Here is a 16,499-nt window from a genome sequence, read left to right on the forward strand (position 1 = left end):
ATCCACAGTGTGTGCGCTGTGCATCCAGCGTGTGTACAGCGTGCATCCACAGTGTGTGCGCTGTGCATCCAGCGTGTGTACAGCGTGCATCCACAGTGTGTGCACTGTGCATCCAGTGTGTGTACAGCGTGCATCCACAGTGTGTGTGCACTGTGCATCCAGCGTGTGCGCTGTGCATCCAGCATGTGTACAGCGTGCATCCAGCGTGTGCACTGTGCATCCAGCGTGTGTACGGCGTGCATCCACAGTGTGTGCACTGTGCATCCAGCGTGTGTACAGCGTGCATCCACAGTGTGTGCACTGTGCATCCAGCGTGTGTACAGCGTGCATCCAGCATGTGCACTGTGCATCCAGCATGTGCACTGTGCATCCAGCGTGTGTACAGCGTGCATCCAGCGTGTGCACTGTGCATCCAGCGTGTGTACGGCGTGCATCCACAGTGCGCGCGCTGTGCATCCAGCGTGTATAGGGCGTGCATCCAGCGTGTGTACAGCGTGCATCCAGCGTGTGTACAGCGTGCATCCAGCGTGTGTACGGCGTGCATCCACAGTGTGTGCGCTGTGCATCCAGCGTGTGTACGGCGTGCATCCACAGTGTGTGCGCTGTGCATCCAGCGTGTGTACAGCGTGCATCCACAGTGTGTGCGCTGTGCATCCAGCGTGTGTACAGTGTGCATCCACAGTGCGCGCTGTGCATCCAGCGTGTGTACGGCGTGCATCCACAGTGTGTGCGCTGTGCATCCAGCGTGTGTACGGCGTGCATCCACAGTGCATTATGCATAGATGGGAAGCGCAAGGAGACACTGACTGCACCCACACGTAGTGCACATGGGCACACACACACAGAGCACACCGCACAGACAGACGTACCAGCACGTGTACTCCCACACGTGTGTGCACCACGGGGAACACCGGGCTCGTCCTGCTCACACGTCACCGCGCGCCTGCTGCGGCTGTAACCAGATGGGCTCCTGCAGCCCCGCGCGTGTGCACGCTGCCGGCAGGAGCTGCGTTCTGTGGTGTGTGATGGGGGGAAGGAGCTGGTGGCACAGGCTGCAGCGAGCAGCGTGGCAGTGAACCTCCCAAAGAGGTCGTGGTGCCACACTTGGGTTTCTCCGCTGGCTCGCAGTGGGCAGTGCTCGGAGCCGGGCGCTGCTGCCGGCAACGGGGCCCGCACATGCTCATCGTGCTGGCAGAGCATCCGGCGGGTCTGACGGGCTGTCCCAGCCCAGCTGCTGCCTCCCCTCCTGCTTGGAACCCCCCGTGTCACCCCTCCCCCCCAGGCCAGCGTGCCCAGCACCCAGAACCAGCAACTCTGTGACATCAGCCCCAGGGCCACGGGCACCGCGGGCAACGCGAGAACTGCGGGCACTTGGCTGCTGCACGGGTGGCAACGAGCCCTCGGTTCCTGCGGCTGCCGCGTGCCACTGGCAGCCATGAACCTGCTGCCGCTCCTCGTCCTGCTGGCCGTGTGCTGGCCCGCGCACGGGTGGGACAACTGCGGGTGAGTGGCCCCAGGCTCTGGGAGGGAGCGTGGGAGCCCTGATGGGGTTCACTGGATCACTTGTCCCCCGCGGCCACACCACGGCTTTCCAAACCGCTTTGGGGGGAGCCTCAGGTCCTGCCAGCGCCCCGGCTGCTGCACAACCTGTCAGTGCGGCTACAGCAGGAACGGGGCAGATGGACCCACACCCATGGGGTTCCCTGGCCCGTCAGCGCTTGTGGGGAGGGCAGGCACTGAGCGTCAGCACGAACAGCAGCACGCCATGGGGCAGGACAGTCACGGGTTTCTGCTTACAGAACCTGCGGGCTCCGGCCCAGGGCTTCTTATGGCTCGACACGCGTTGTGGGTGGCACGGACGCCCAGCCGGGGGCCTGGCCCTGGATCGTCAGCATCCAAAAACCCTGGAAATCAGCCACAACGCATGTATGTGGAGGGTCCCTCATCAGCTCACAGTGGGTCCTCACAGCAGCCCACTGCTTCTTCAATGTCTGGTAAGGAGCCACCGCTTCCGAGCAGCCTCCAGCCCCACGTCCCTCCAGCCTAAGGCACGCGAGGGCACTCGCGCCCCGCAGCGCTGCTTTCCGCTCAGCTCGTGGCGCAGCCGGCGGGAGCTGCTGGGCTGTGCAGACGAGGCTCCGCTCCTCTGACCCCGCTCTCCATCTGCCCTCAGGAACGTCACGAGGTGGCGCGTGGTGCTCGGGGCCACCCAGCTGTCCCGGCTGGGCCCCGAGGCCCAAGTGCGTCGTATCAGACAGTTACTGTCTCATCAACATTACGACAGTAACACGGACAGGAACGACATTGCGCTGCTGGAACTGGACCACCCTGTCCAGTGCAACGACTACATACAGCTTGCTTGTGTGGCCGACACCACAGTGAGAGTGTCCGAGCTGACATCCTGCTACGTCAGTGGTTGGGGTTCCACGTCCGCCAGAAGTGAGTTCCCGAAAGCACTTGTGCGCGGGGGCACGGGGCACGGCGGGGAGCCGCGCTGGGCTTCCTGACAGAGTCAGGGCTGCGGGGACGGGTCTCCGTGGAGAGATGGGCCTGAGCCGCTGCCCAGGGCGAGGCGGGAGGGAAACACGGTGCCTTGGATGCAAAGCCCAGCCCTGGGGACGGGGTTCACCCCGACGGGGAGAACGGGGAACCAGCAGCCGCGTGTTAACTCCTTCCTGTGCCCACAGATGCAAAAGCCAGTGATGTGCTGCAGGAGGCCCAGGTCCACCTCATCGACCTGCAGCTCTGCAACAGCACGTGGTGGTACGGAGGGGCCATCCACTCCCACAACGTGTGTGCTGGCTACCCGCAGGGCGGCATCGACACCTGCCAGGTAGGAGCGCGCTGCGAGTGTCCCAGCGGCGCAGGCAGCCCTGGCACAGCCGCCCCAGCGCTCCCAGCACCGGCTCTGCCCGGCACAGCACCTCCCAGCGCCGGCTCTGCCCGGCACAGCACCTCCCAGCGCCGGCTCTGCCCGGCATAGAGCTCCCAGCACCGGCTCTGCCCGGCACAGCACCTCCCGGCGCCGGCTCTGCCCAGCACAGCACCTCCCGGCACCGGCTCTGCCCGGCACAGAGCTCCCAGCGCCGGCTCTGCCCGGCACAGCACCTCCCAGCGCCGGCTCTGCCCAGCACAGCACCTCCCAGCACCAGCTCTGCCCGGCACAGCACCTCCCGGCGCCGGCTCTGCCCGGCACAGAGCTCCCAGCGCCGGCTCTGCCCGACACAGCACCTCCCAGTGCCGGCTCTGCCCAGCACAGAGCTCCCAGCGCTGGCTCTGCCCGGCACAGCACCTCCCAGCCCGGCTCTGCCCAGCACAGAGCTCCCAGCGCTGGCTCTGCCCGGCACAGCACCTCCCAGCCCGGCTCTGCCCGGCACAGCACCTCCCGGCGCCGGCTCTGCCCGGCACAGAGCTCCCAGCGCCGGCTCTGCCCGGCACAGCACCTCCCAGCCCGGCTCTGCCCAGCACAGCACCTCCCAGCGCCGGCTCTGCCCGGCACAGCACCTCCCAGCCCGGCTCTGCCCGGCACAGCACCTCCCAGCGCCGGCTCTGCCCGGCACAGCACCTCCCAGCGCCGGCTCTGCCCGGCACAGCACCTCCCAGCACCAGCTCTGCCCGGCACAGCACCTCCCAGCACCAGCTCCCTCTTCCCCTTCCCCAGCTGCAGCTCCTTGCCCAGGGCCCCCTTGTCCCAGAGCCCTGGGACCCTGCCCAGAAAGCGCCTCCAGGGCCCCACCTGACCGCCCTCTCCCGCTGCAGGGGGACAGCGGGGGCCCTCTCGTCTGCAAAGACAACAACGCTGAGTACTTCTGGCTGGTTGGAGTGACCAGCTGGGGGGAAGGCTGCGCCAGACCCTTCCAGCCCGGAGTGTACACCTCCACCCAGCACTTCTACGACTGGATCCTGGTGCAGATGGGGCTGCACCACGAAGTAACCTCTGCTCCAACGCCACAGCACTTTGTCACCTCAGCCCCCCCCCAGACACAGAGGCCAACACAGGGCACATTTAAGCCCTGTCTATTTCCACACGAGAAGCTGGAGGAATTCTTTAAGAAGCTGCAGGAGCTCCTGCAGTACCTGAAGGGAAAAACTGCCTGATCAGCAGGATGGACAAGATCCAGAGCAGGCTGCAGCGCAGCACAACTGTTTCCTTCTGGGCCATGTCTGTGGATCCAAAGGCACCTCAGTGCCCAAGGCCACCTCTGTCCTGCCCACTCTCTGCTGAGTGCACTCAAATGCTGAAGTTGACTTAGTTCTTGAAATAAAGTGTCCCTTTTTCACAGCTAACCATGCTTCTGTCCAGTCCAGCGTCCCGTGCAAGGCAAGGGCTCCCTTCCCCGTCCCTGCAGGACGAGGCTGCAGGCGGACGCGTGGGGCACACAGGGCTGGAACCGTGCCCGGGCAGAGAGGAGGGTGCCCAGAGCCACCATGGGACGGACAGGGTGGCACGTCATGGCTGGAAAAAATGATGTGAGTTGCAGAGAACTTTGAGGGTATGCGTACGGCACAGGGCGGGTGGTCAGGGCCTGGCACGAGCCTCGTCTGCCTGAACAGAGCCAGGGAACTCCTGAGCGTGGCACGAGAAACAGCTGCCCATGGCAAACAGATTGAGAAGCTGGAGGAGGTACAGTGCCATAAGAGCCAGTTGCACAGGTGGTGAAGGGGGACTGACGTGAGGTGGCCACCATCACAGATAACTGACAGAAGAGTTGGGGTCACGCTGGGGAGAGGAATCTGGCAGGGACAGCAGTACCCAGGAACCCGTCACACCGTGGCAGCCCAAGGTGACCAGCAAACAGCACCTGAAACACCCAATCCGTTCGCAGATGTAGCAACCTGGGAGCAAGGAGGGGAACAAAAACTGGGGATAGATCCCTTGTTTGGGAGGTGACGGGTGGAGAAAGGGAGGGGCCAGGGAAGATGAGGAGGGTGTACGAGCATGGCAATGGTGAGAAGGCGGGGATGAAGGAGCCAGTCATACCTAAGCAAGTTGCTGTTCGGTTTGTTTGACAGCTCTGCACCTGATCACCACACTGTGTCCCACCTTCTTTTCTAGAGCAATTCCAAATCATTTTCCAGGTGGCCCCACTCTGTACTGGGTGGGGGTGGCTCCAGGGGCAGCAATGGCAGAGGGGACGCAGGTCACAGGGACCCAGCAGCTGGAAACTCCAGTGCCGTGCTCGTCCAATTCACTTCTGAGCTTTAAGCCGGACTAGCTCACGAGCAAGAGGAGAGGCCCTTTCGGTCATGAGGATGGCGTGTGGGCGCAGCCCACCTGACTGATCAGCCCCAGCATCCACAGACCCGCCAGCCACCAGCCGCATCCCCACTCCTGCAGTCCCAGAGGACGTGCGGGTGCCTGAGCACGCACACCCTGCGCTGCTCCCCACCCAGGCACGTCCCCTCTGCTCCAGCTGCACCAGGCCCTGCCGCTGCGGGTGCCAGGACCATCCAGCCCACCCTCCTCTTGCTGCGCTCTTGGCCCTGCAAGTCCCCAGCCAGGGGTGCGCAGCGTGCCTCCCGCTGAGCTGGGGTCTCCGCACACTGGAAAGTGTCCTTGGCTTCATCTTGGTCACAGTTTGAAAGGAGTCATTCTGGCTCTGGACATGATGCTGTAGCATGGTCCCTCCCAAAACAGCTCTGGGTTTCTCTGTCAAGAAGTCGCAGCTTGATCACCCAGCACAGAGCACAGGGTCTGCGGACCCGCGCTCCTGGCAGGGCTGGTAACGTCCCCAGCCCACAGTGCGTGACCCCACTGCTCCGTTAGTCAGGGGTGTCACTGAGCCACAGCTCTGGGGTAGCTCTGCGGCTGAGCTTGGTTAGTCGGGGGCTGGGGGCACGTCTGGTGTGTTTGGGATAGGGTTGCAGTGTGGATGATGGGGCAGCGAGAGGCTAGGAGCAGCGGCAGCAGGAAGGCTTAGGAGCGCAGCTCGGCGCGCAGCAGGGCTGCAGGGCAGGATCCTTGCCCTTCCTTATCTGGCTTTCCCCAAACTCCATGCTCTGTTCAAAAAGCACTTTCTGCAGCTCGATCTCCTTGAGGACTTGCAGAACCTCTGGCCCTGCGCCGCTCTGCAGCAGATCATAGTTCTCGGCTGGGTCTGACTCCAGGTCGAAGAGCAGTGGTGGCAAGTGAGGGGTCAGCGGGGTCAGTCCGTGGCAAGCCTGGTCTGGGGTTGTGTCACTGTGAAAGGAACCTGCAAAGAAACCGGCAGCTGGTGTAGCTCAGTTTCTTCTCTTTGAGCTTTGGACAGCCAGGCCATAAAGAACTTCACAAAGCTGCCGCGCAGAGACAAGGAGGCAGCACTAACCTTGCGTGAAGTAGTGGGCCTTGTACTTCCCAAGCCTGACAGCAAAGGCGCCGTGCAGCAGATCAGGGGACGGCGGGTAGAAGAACATCGCCTGACGGGGGCTCTGTGGGAGGCAGCAGAGCTAAGCTCACCTGTGCAGCCACGAGGCCAAAGAGCCTGGAACAGGACCAGGCAGAGACCCTAGGGAGTCACACAGGAGCCCTGGCACCCCAGACAGAACATGGCCAGAGAGAGGGAAGCAGTAGCACCCCCTTTGCTCCCTCCTCAAAGCTGCTGGGGCTCTGCCCATCCACCGTAGCCACGGGGCTTGGGTGTTAGCGCTGAGCAGCCTGGGGAAGCCCAAGAACCCCATGGCATCCCCCAGGCCAGACAAAGTCCCAGCTCACGGATCCCCCCTGACCTCCAGCTGGTTCTGCTCACCAGGCACACAGCTCCAGCCCCACACCCAGCCTTTGTGCAGCCAAACCAGCCACAGGACTCACCTTCCCTGACCCAAACAGCACTGGACTCAGGTCATAGCCATCCAGGGCAACTTTGGGAAGAGCTGCTCCAGCCAGGGTAGCCAGTGTTGGCAGGATGTCCAGGGTGCTTGCCAGCTCATGTGTCACTCCTGTCACTCATGACAATAAGGCACAAGGAAAGGTTCAAGCACCTGATATCGCTCCCATTCCTGCCACACTCACTTCTCTCCCACCCTCCGCTTGCCCCGGGGTGGTCGAGGTGCCATGACACCCCTGCCTTGGCTGGCACCAGCACACCGAATGCACAAGCAGTGCCAAGTCTGACCTGGGCTAATACGGCCTGGCCAATAAGCCACTGCTGGTTCCCGCATGCCACCTTCGTATGTTGTGCCTTTCCCACACTTCAGAAGGCCAGAGCTGCCCCCACGCGCCATCCGCATGGTGGAAGGGCTGTGGAAGAGAAGAACCACCTACCATCAGCTCCACAGGTTCCCGCCAGCCCTTCCCTGGCACTGGCAATGCGGCCATGGCGCCAGCGAGCGGCACTGCCACCCTGCTCGGCCTCGCCAGGCGGGCCTGGGGCAGGTGACGGGGCCAAGGCGTGCGAGACGCCTGAGCAGGGCACCAGAGATGACACCACCCACACAAGAAGGGCACAGGGGTACACTGGGGCTGCAGGCTCCTGGCCTGAACCCTGTGAGGTTTCTGCCCATGAGGGGCACAGCTGAGCCACAGGAACGCGGGGCACATTGTGCACTGGCTCCTCTCCCAGGCAGCATTTACCTCTTACTCACTTCAGGTCACTGGGGTCTCACCTGGCAATGCCACAGCACATGCCCTTTGCCCCAGTCAACCAATGCCCCCTCCAGTCCCCCCACGCCAGGGCAGCAGAATCTCACCAGTGAGGAAGTGCCCCGCCGAGCCCACTCACCCGTTGTCAGAGGTGAAAAACACCAAGGTCGTGTTGGCAAGACCATTTTCCTGCAGTGCCTGCAGCAGCTCTCCCACCGAACCATCAAACTCCGAGAGCGCGTCACCAAACGGCCCACGCCGCGATTGCCCTGCGTACTCCCGGCTTGCAAACTGGGGGTAGTGTGTGTGCTGGGGAAAGGGCAGAGAAGACTGATGCACAAAATCCCAGAGCTGCATCTGGTTCCCAGTTCACATGGGGACAGTGAGCACCGCAGCTGGGACATGGAGGCATGTGACAACAGCCATGAGATAAGGCTTGCTCCCGAGCTTCAGACGCATCTCTTGGAAATGGCACAAAGGAGCTGAGCCCCAGGAGGGGATGCAGAGACCTGGAGTGGGGAGTTCTCCCAGGTGGACTGCTGGTCCAGAGAAATGGGCAAGCTCGGTAACGTTATCGGAACGGTGCTGCCACAAGCCCTAGGCATGGGAACAGCAACGCCACGTCATCCACCGGCAGGTAACGAGTGCTCGGCACAGCCTGGGGCTGCAGGGGCCGAGGTGCCTCCTCGCTTTCCCCACAGGACAAAGGTTCCCTTCCCCACCCCTGGGCACGGAGCAGCCCTCCCCTTCTCCTACGTGTGAGGCGTAGTAGAGCAGGAAGGGGACACCTCGTCGGGCACAGTCAGCGATGAAGTCCCGTGAGAATTTGTTGTAGCGTGGCACCAGATCAGGGAAGGAGACCGGCTGCTGTACAATGCTCTGGTTCCAGAGCAGCGGGACTGGCACTAAGCCTTGGTCGCAAGTCCCAAAACACTTGATGTTGGGTGGGAAGCAGGTGAGATTCTGGCAGGGGCCCTAGAAAGAACAAAAAACACTTTGTCTTTTATCTGTGTTGCAGGACACTGAGGGGAGCAAAGCATCTCACAGCGGCCCAGCACCAGGTCCTACAGACATCCTTTGGGCAGGTGTGTGCCCACCCTGGAAGTGACCAAGGACCACGCTGCTCCAACATCATTTTCCCCTGGCAGCAATTCAGATGTTTCCTTTTAGCCCAGAAGCAGATGCTCCCTCCCTTCACAAGGAGCCTATGTGCGCACAACTGCCCCCCACGTTCTGCAGGCTGCCCTCTCACAGGAGCACCGCAGGGGCAGGCTTTCCTCCCCAGCACCCGCCTCCCAGCCCGCAGCCCCACACCCAGGCAGGCACCCACCCGTGTGCTCTCACAAAGTCACCTTCCAGCCGTGCTCCCCAGCTGGCCCCGGGACACCCGTCCGCGCTTGACAGGCCTCTCACCTGGTCATGGGAGTAGGGCACCCCCAAGAAGTGGTCAAAGCCCTGGTGGGTGGGCAGGAAGGAGCCGTTAATCCCCAGGCCCAGGTGCCACTTGCCAACCATGGCTGTGGCGTAGCCCTCAGCCTTCAGCAGCTCGGCGATGGTGACCTCGGACAGCGGCAGGCCTCCCCGCGAGCCGGGGTCGAACACGCCGGGGTAAACCCCCGAGCGCATCTGGAAGCGGCCGGTCAGCAGCGCGGCGCTGCGGGAGAGGAGCGGCGCTGGGCACGGCGCTGGGCAGAGCCCGCCCGGCCCCCGGCCCCGCCAGCCCGGCCCCCGGCCCCCGGCCCCGCCAGCCCGGCCCCCGGCCCCGCGCCCGCCAGCCCGGCCCCGCGCCCGCCAGCCCGGCCCCCGGCCCCGCCAGCCCGGCCCCGCGCCCGCCAGCCCGGCCCCGCGCCCGCCAGCCCGGCCCCCGGCCCCGCGCCCGCAGCCGCCTCCGCCTCCTCCCGGTCTGCCGGGACACACCGCCCATAAACCCGCTGGACCTCCGGGCCCCCTGGGACACCGCAGGTTCACCGCCCCCGTGCCCCCCAGTCCCGCAGGTCCCGAGCGGTGTCCCAGCCCTGTCCGACACCGCCACCCCCCGGGGCCCTGCACAGCGGGCGGGGACGTACCGGGACGGGCTGCACACCGGGGAGCTGCTGTAGAAGTTGGTGAAGCGCAGCCCGCGGGCGGCCATGCGGTCCAGGCTGGGGGTGGCAGAGGACGGGTGCCCGTAGCTGCCCAGGTCCCCGAAGCCCAGGTCGTCCGCGAGTATCAGGACGAAGCTGGGGGGCGCACCGGCCGCTCCGCGAAGGGCCAGCAGCACCAGGACCCACGGCAGCACCGGGACCCGCGGCAGCACCGGGACCCGCGGCAGCACCGGGACCCGCGGCAGCACCGGGACCCGCGGCGGGGACCGGCCCCACGGCCCCATGGCGCTGCCGCGCGTGGAGGCCCCGCAGACACGCGCGCAGCACGGGGCACAGCGCTGCCCTCCCGCGGTGCGGCCGGTCCGGTCCGGTCCGGTCGGTGCCCGGCAGGACCCACAGCCCCGTTCCGGCCCCGGCCGAGCGGCGCCGACCGAGCGCTTCACCGAACCGCGCCCTACCGCGCGGCCACGTGACTGGCCACGTGACCAGCCCACCGCGGGGCACGCCGGGAAGTGTAGTCCGCCCGGGACAGCTCCAGCGAGGGGCCGCGCGCGGTCGGTCCGTCACGGCGGGTCGGTCCCTCGGGCCGGGTCGGTCCGTCACGGCAGGTCGGTCCGTCACGGCGGGTCGGTTCGTCACGGCGGGTCGGTCCGTCACGGCAGGTCGGTCCCTCGGGCCGGGTCGGTCCCTCGGGCCGGGTCGATCCCTCACGGCGGGTCGGTCCCTCGGGCCGGGTCGATCCCTCACGGCGGGTCGGTCCCTCGGGCCGGGTCGATCCGTCACGGCGGGTCGGTCCCTCACGGCGGGTCGGTCCCTCGGGCCGGGTCGGTCCCTCACGGCAGGTCGGTCCCTCACGGCGGGTCGGTCCCTCGGGCCGGGCCGGTTCGTCACGGCGGGTCGGTCCCTCGGGCCGGGTCGGTCCCTCACGGCGGGTCGGTCCCTCGCAGCCCCTCCCGCGCCCCGTGCCCGCCCCAGGCCGTCTCCCGGCACCCGGGCCCGGCCGGGGCGCTGCGGTCCGGGGCGGTTCATCACCATGGGGGTTCCCCACAGAACCCCCGGCGCTGCCCGCCCGGCGCTGAGGGCTCGGCCCGTGTGTCCGCCCAGGTGCCGGGGAAAGGCCCCGCAGCCCGGCTGCCCCGCACACACACCGGGGCTGTCCCGGGACCGGAGTGGCGGCCCGGCGTGCGGCGGCGGGCCATGTCCCGGCTGCCCCCGGCCCGGCTGCTGCGGGCACAGCCAACGGAGCACGGGGTGCGAGTGGAGCCGTTCTGCTCCAGGTGTGCACGGGGGTGTGAATGGAGCCACTCTGCTCCAGATGTGCGGGGTTGTTAACGGAGCTGCTCTGCTCCAGATGTGCACATGTAGTGTATAGAGCCTTTTTCTGCTCCAGATGTGCACACGTTGTGAATGGTGCTGTTCAGCTCCAGATGTGCACCTATTATGAATGGACCCACTCTGTTCCAGATGTGGGCCAGATGTGAGTGGGGCTGCTCTGGTCCATATGTGCACATATTATGAATGGACCTGCTCTGTTCCAGATGTGGACCAGCTGTGAGTGGGGCTGCTCTGGTCCAGGTGTGCACAGGGTGCCGATTCCCCAGCCCTGGTGAGCAGCGTGGCATTGTCTGGGGCTCCCTGTGGGAGCCTGGGCACTTTTCAAGCAAAGTGCTTTTGTGCAGCAATGGCAGTTTTGTGTTCAGGCTCAGGGACTGCTGGCTGTGCCTGAACGTGGGAGCACGATTCCTACAGATCAATGACTCATCATCAGAGTGAGGAAGGGACAGTGCAAAGAGCAACCGCAATTCTCTGGTGGAAGGAAGTGATAAGGAGAAACACGGGGGAGTTCTGCACCCCGGGAAGGCCGTGCCCTACTGCTGTGTCTGCTCTGAAAACCAGAGAAACCTCAGAAGACAAGCACAGGAAGGAACTGGGGTCTAATGTTCTGGAGACCTCCATCTGCTCAGCTCATCCAAAAGGAGATTAAAGCAAGGCCAGAGGTGGTGGACAAGCACAGGCACAGTGGCGGTGGTTTAGGATTGACCACACAGCAGGCAGAGCTGAGGAGCCTCAGCCCAAAGGAGCAGGGCAAGACTGACTAACGCCCTAGTCTGGAGGTGCTCATGTAGATGCACATGTGTTTTGCATCCACCCCGTGTGATCACTCAGCTCTGGATTTTCCTGTTATTATTATTCATCATTTCTTAAGACCCATCACACTGTTACAACCACTTTCCAGTGTGCCAGTGAACTCTGCTTTCCATTGCTCCCTGTCCACCCCAGTTCAGCCCGTCCCCGCAGCCCCGGCCCCCCGCGTGTCGAGCCCCGTGCCTCTGAGCAGCCTGGCCCTGGCACGTGAGGATGCTGCTGCTGCTGCTGCATCAGTTATTCAGGGCAAGAGGCAGAGCGAGGAGGCTGGTGCCGCAGCAGGAGGCCAAACTGCTGCATAATTAACGGAGCCCATTTTGCTTTGTGCCTGGCCACAGCAATCTGGGCACTCCCAGGTTCACTGCATCTGGGAACAGATTTGGTGTTTCAGGTGCTGTTTGCTGGTCACCCGGACTTCCATGGGTACTGCTGTCCCTGCCAGATTCCTCTCCCCAGCGTGACCCCAACTCTTCTGTCAATTATCTGTGATTATGGCCACCTCTCACACCAGTTCCCCTTCACCACCTGTGAAATCTGGTGCTGGACTAGCGGAATGTCCACAGAAGACAAGTTGTCCAGTCGAAGGCCTCTTGTCTGCTCCAAGCAGGTATGGGGCACCACCTTCGGGTCAATTTTCAAAAACAAAGCAGCCTCAAGTGCCGTTTGTTTGGGGTGCAGCTCTGCCTGTGAAGCCATGCTGTGCCTCAAGGGCCTTGGGAGCAGCGATTCCACTTTTCAACAAGGCTGCCCTGCCGTCCAGGGCCCAGGCCGCACGCCCAGCTGTGCGTCTCCCGTCTGTCCACACGCGCCAGGACGGCCGCAGGAAGCTCCCGCGCTTTCCACGGGCTTTGAGGCTGCCGTTCCTCAAGCCACTGCTCCCCTCCCTGCAGGCACCCAGACTGGCTCTGCAAACGCGCCCGGCTGGCTCCCCGTTCCTGCCAGGGCTGCCCTGCGCTGCTGCCTGTGGACACGGCTCTGCTGTGCGGACGTAGCGGACAAACCGATGAGAGGCTGACACAGGATTTACCCAAGCTGTGGAGAATGGTGAGTGGGGCTGAGAGCAGACACACCTTTCCGTGTCTAGAGCTTAGGATGGCACGTCTTTGACACACATACCAGGTGCCACAAATGCCGGAACAGCACTGTAGCTCACAGACAGGAAGGACGTGAAGCTGGCCAGAGGCTGTTGCTGTGGCTGACACAGCTGTGTGGACTGTGCTGCATCCGTGCTTCACTGTGCTTTGTGCAGGAAGGTTGACGCTGCTTGGGTGTGCTTGGTTTTTTGGATCACACATCACCGCGCGCCTGCTGCGGCTGTAACCAGATGGGCTCCTGCAGCCCCGCGCGTGTGCACGCTGCCGGCAGGAGCTGCGTTCTGTGGTGTGTGATGGGGGGAAGGAGCTGGTGGCACAGGCTGCAGCGAGCAGCGTGGCAGTGAACCTCCCAAAGAGGCCGTGGTGCCACACTTGGGTTTCTCCGCTGGCTCGCAGTGGGCAGTGCTCGGAGCCGGGCGCTGCTGCCGGCAACGGGGCCCGCACATGCTCATCGTGCTGGCAGAGCATCCGGCGGGTCTGACGGGCTGTCCCAGCCCAGCTGCTGCCTCCCCTCCTGCTTGGAACCCCCCGTGTCACCCCTCCCCCCCAGGCCAGCGTGCCCAGCACCCAGAACCAGCAACTCTGTGACATCAGCCCCAGGGCCACGGGCACCGCGGGCAACGCGAGAACTGCGGGCACTTGGCTGCTGCACGGGTGGCAACGAGCCCTCGGTTCCTGCGGCTGCCGCGTGCCACTGGCAGCCATGAACCTGCTGCCGCTCCTCGTCCTGCTGGCCGTGTGCTGGCCCGCGCACGGGTGGGACAACTGCGGGTGAGTGGCCCCAGGCTCTGGGAGGGAGCGTGGGAGCCCTGATGGGGTTCACTGGATCACTTGTCCCCCGCGGCCACACCACGGCTTTCCAAACCGCTTTGGGGGGAGCCTCAGGTCCTGCCAGCGCCCCGGCTGCTGCACAACCTGTCAGTGCGGCTACAGCAGGAACGGGGCAGATGGACACACACCCATGGGGTTCCCTGGCCCGTCAGCGCTTGTGGGGAGGGCAGGCACTGAGCGTCAGCACGAACAGCAGCACGCCATGGGGCAGGACAGTCACGGGTTTCTGCTTACAGAACCTGCGGGCTCCGGCCCAGGGCTTCTTATGGCTCGACACGCGTTGTGGGTGGCACGGACGCCCAGCCGGGGGCCTGGCCCTGGATCGTCAGCGTCCAGGAACTCTGGGAACAAGGCGCAGCGCACAAATGTGGAGGGTCCCTCATCAGCTCACAGTGGGTCCTCACAGCAGCCCACTGCTTTGTCACGGTCAGGTAAGGAGCACAGGGAACAGGGATGTCCCCGCACCACGGGTGGGTTCCATGTCCCCACACCACGCTGCTCCCATCCCACCGCCTTGCAGCACGTCCAGTGCCCAGGCTCTCCCCAGCCCAGCTGGGACAGCTCGGGAGAAGGGCTCAGGCCACCGCTTCCGAGCAGCCTCCAGCCCCACGTCCCTCCAGCCTAAGGCACGCGAGGGCACTCGCGCCCCGCAGCGCTGCTTTCCGCTCAGCTCGTGGCGCAGCCGGCGGGAGCTGCTGGGCTGTGCAGACGAGGCTCCGCTCCTCTGACCCCGCTCTCCATCTGCCCTCAGGACCGACGCGATGTGGCGAGTGGTGGCCGGGACCACCCAGCTGTCCCGGCTGGGCCCTGAGGCCCAAGTGCGTCACGTCAGGCGGGTCCTGTCTCACAAATATTATGACTATGGAACGCAGGAGAATGACATTGCATTGGTGGAACTAGACCACCCTATCCAGTGCAACGACTACATACAGCTTGCTTGTGTGGCCGACACCACAGTGAGAGTGTCCGAGCTGACATCCTGCTACGTCAGTGGTTGGGGTTCCACGTCCGCCAGAAGTGAGTTCCCGAAAGCACTCGTGTGCGGGGGCACGGGGCACGGCGGGGAGCCGCGCTGGGCTTCCTGACAGAGTCAGGGCTGCGGGGACGGGTCTCCGTGGACAGATGGGCCTGAGCCGCTGCCCAGGGCGAGGCGGGAGGGAAACACGGTGCCTTGGATGCAAAGCCCAGCCCTGGGGACGGGGTTCACCCCGACGGGGAGAACGGGGAACCAGCAGCCGCGTGTCAACTCCTTCCTGTGCCCACAGATGCAAAAGCCAGTGATGTGCTGCAGGAGGCCCAGGTCCACCTCATCGACCTGCAGCTCTGCAACAGCACGTGGTGGTACGGAGGGGCCATCCACTCCCACAACGTGTGTGCTGGCTACCCGCAGGGCGGCATCGACACCTGCCAGGTAGGAGCGCGCTGCGAGTGTCCCAGCGGCGCAGGCAGCCCCGGCACAGCCGCCCCAGGGCTCCCAGCGCCGGCTCTGCCCGGCACAGCACCTCCCAGCGCCGGCTCTGCCCAGCACAGCCGCCCCAGCGCTCCCAGCGCTGGCTCTGCCCGGCACAGCACCTCCCGGCGCCGGCTCTGCCCGGCACAGCACCTCCCGGCGCCGGCTCTGCCCGGCACAGAGCTCCCAGCGCCGGCTCTGCCCGGCACAGCACCTCCCAGCGCCGGCTCTGCCCGGCACAGAGCTCCCAGCGCCGGCTCTGCCCGGCACAGCACCTCCCGGCACCGGCTCTGCCCGGCACAGAGCTCCCAGCGCCGGCTCTGCCCGGCACAGCACCTCCCAGCACCAGCTCTGCCCGGCACAGAGCTCCCAGCACCAGCCCCCTCCTCCCCTTCCCCAGCTGCAGCTCCTTGCCCAGGGCCCCCTTGTCCCAGAGCCCTGGGACCCTGCCCAGAAAGCGCCTCCAGGGCCCCACCTGACCGCCCTCTCCCGCTGCAGGGGGACAGCGGGGGCCCTCTCGTCTGCAAAGACAACAACGCTGAGTACTTCTGGCTGGTTGGAGTGACCAGCTGGGGGTATGGCTGTGCCAGACCCTTCCAGCCCGGAGTGTACACCTCCACCCAGCACTTCTACGACTGGATCCTGGTGCAGATGGGGCTGCACCACGAAGTAACCTCTGCTCCAACGCCACAGCACTTTGTCACCTCAGCCCCCCCCCAGACACAGAGGCCAACACAGGGCACATTTAAGCCCTGTCCATATCCAGAGAACAAGTTGGTGGAATTCTTTAAGAAGCTGCAGAAGCTCCTGCAGTCCCTTAAGAAAAAAACTGCCTGATCAGCAGGATGGACAAGATCCAGAGCAGGCTGCAGCGCAGCACAACTGTTTCCTTCTGGGCCATGTCTGTGGATCCAAAGGCACCTCAGTGCCCAAGGCCACCTCTGTCCTGCCCACTCTCTGCTGAGTGCACTCAAATGCTGAAGCTGACTTAGTTCTTGAAATAAAGTGTCCCTTTTTCACAGCTAACCATGCTTCTGTCCAGTCCAGCGTCCCGTGCAAGGCAAGGGCTCCCTTCCCCGTCCCTGCAGGACGAGGCTGCAGGCGGACGCGTGGGGCACACAGGGCTGGAACCGTGCCCGGGCAGAGAGGAGGGTGAGGGTGCGCTGGGAGGAGGGAGCACAGATCATAGGGGCGATAGGTTTTGGGACAGCAGCTGGAAAGCAGGAGTGTGTTGCGGCAGTTACTGGTGGGACCCGCCCCCGTGTGTGTGTGGGTGTATGTGTGTATGTATACCATGCACCGGTGAACCTGAAAGTGTCTGTCTCATGACCCAG

At 64.5% G+C, this 16,499-nt stretch overlaps 3 protein-coding genes across 8 annotated transcripts; 2 read left to right on the forward strand and 1 right to left on the reverse strand.

The window, feature by feature from the left end:
* Positions 1-950: 950 nt before the first annotated feature.
* Positions 951-4,287, forward strand: LOC102095569 (acrosin). The gene is made up of 5 exons (XM_013367620.3): positions 951-1,503; positions 1,800-1,994; positions 2,174-2,439; positions 2,688-2,833; positions 3,760-4,287. Exons 1-5 carry the CDS (start codon positions 1,436-1,438, stop codon positions 4,096-4,098), a joined length of 1,014 nt encoding a protein of 337 aa, XP_013223074.1. The 5' UTR covers positions 951-1,435; the 3' UTR covers positions 4,099-4,287.
* On the reverse strand, positions 4,002-10,856 carry ARSA (arylsulfatase A). 3 transcript variants are annotated; one of them, XR_010469753.1, is made up of 9 exons: positions 9,628-10,856; positions 8,975-9,187; positions 8,318-8,536; positions 7,701-7,870; positions 7,095-7,219; positions 6,791-6,918; positions 6,309-6,411; positions 4,982-6,194; positions 4,002-4,836 (listed from the first exon to the last, which is right to left on the reverse strand). XR_010469753.1 is itself a non-coding variant. In XM_065049484.1 (8 exons), exons 1-8 carry the CDS (start codon positions 10,678-10,680, stop codon positions 5,893-5,895), a joined length of 2,313 nt encoding a protein of 770 aa, XP_064905556.1. In that variant the 5' UTR covers positions 10,681-10,856; the 3' UTR covers positions 4,002-5,892. The 3 variants fall into 3 exon arrangements, 2 of the variants coding, with proteins under 2 accessions (XP_064905556.1, XP_064905558.1); XM_065049484.1 differs by having other exon boundaries at positions 4,002-6,194; XM_065049486.1 differs by having other exon boundaries at positions 4,002-6,194; positions 8,975-9,215; positions 9,628-10,077.
* Positions 10,159-16,191, forward strand: LOC106145737 (acrosin). Of its 4 annotated transcripts, none has more exons than XM_065049487.1 (8): positions 10,224-10,307; positions 12,182-12,397; positions 12,681-12,834; positions 13,435-13,655; positions 13,952-14,146; positions 14,467-14,732; positions 14,981-15,126; positions 15,664-16,191. In XM_065049487.1, exons 2-8 carry the CDS (start codon positions 12,282-12,284, stop codon positions 16,000-16,002), a joined length of 1,437 nt encoding a protein of 478 aa, XP_064905559.1. In that variant the 5' UTR covers positions 10,224-10,307; positions 12,182-12,281; the 3' UTR covers positions 16,003-16,191. The 4 variants fall into 4 exon arrangements, with proteins under 4 accessions (XP_064905562.1, XP_064905561.1, XP_064905559.1 ...); XM_065049488.1 differs by lacking the exon at positions 10,224-10,307 and adding an exon at positions 10,407-10,487; XM_065049490.1 differs by lacking the exon at positions 12,182-12,397 and having other exon boundaries at positions 10,159-10,253.
* The last annotated feature ends 308 nt before the right edge of the window (positions 16,192-16,499 follow it).

Source organism: Columba livia, chromosome 1 (assembly GCF_036013475.1).
Source record: "Columba livia isolate bColLiv1 breed racing homer chromosome 1, bColLiv1.pat.W.v2, whole genome shotgun sequence".
Taxonomy (NCBI): Eukaryota; Metazoa; Chordata; class Aves; order Columbiformes; family Columbidae; genus Columba; species Columba livia.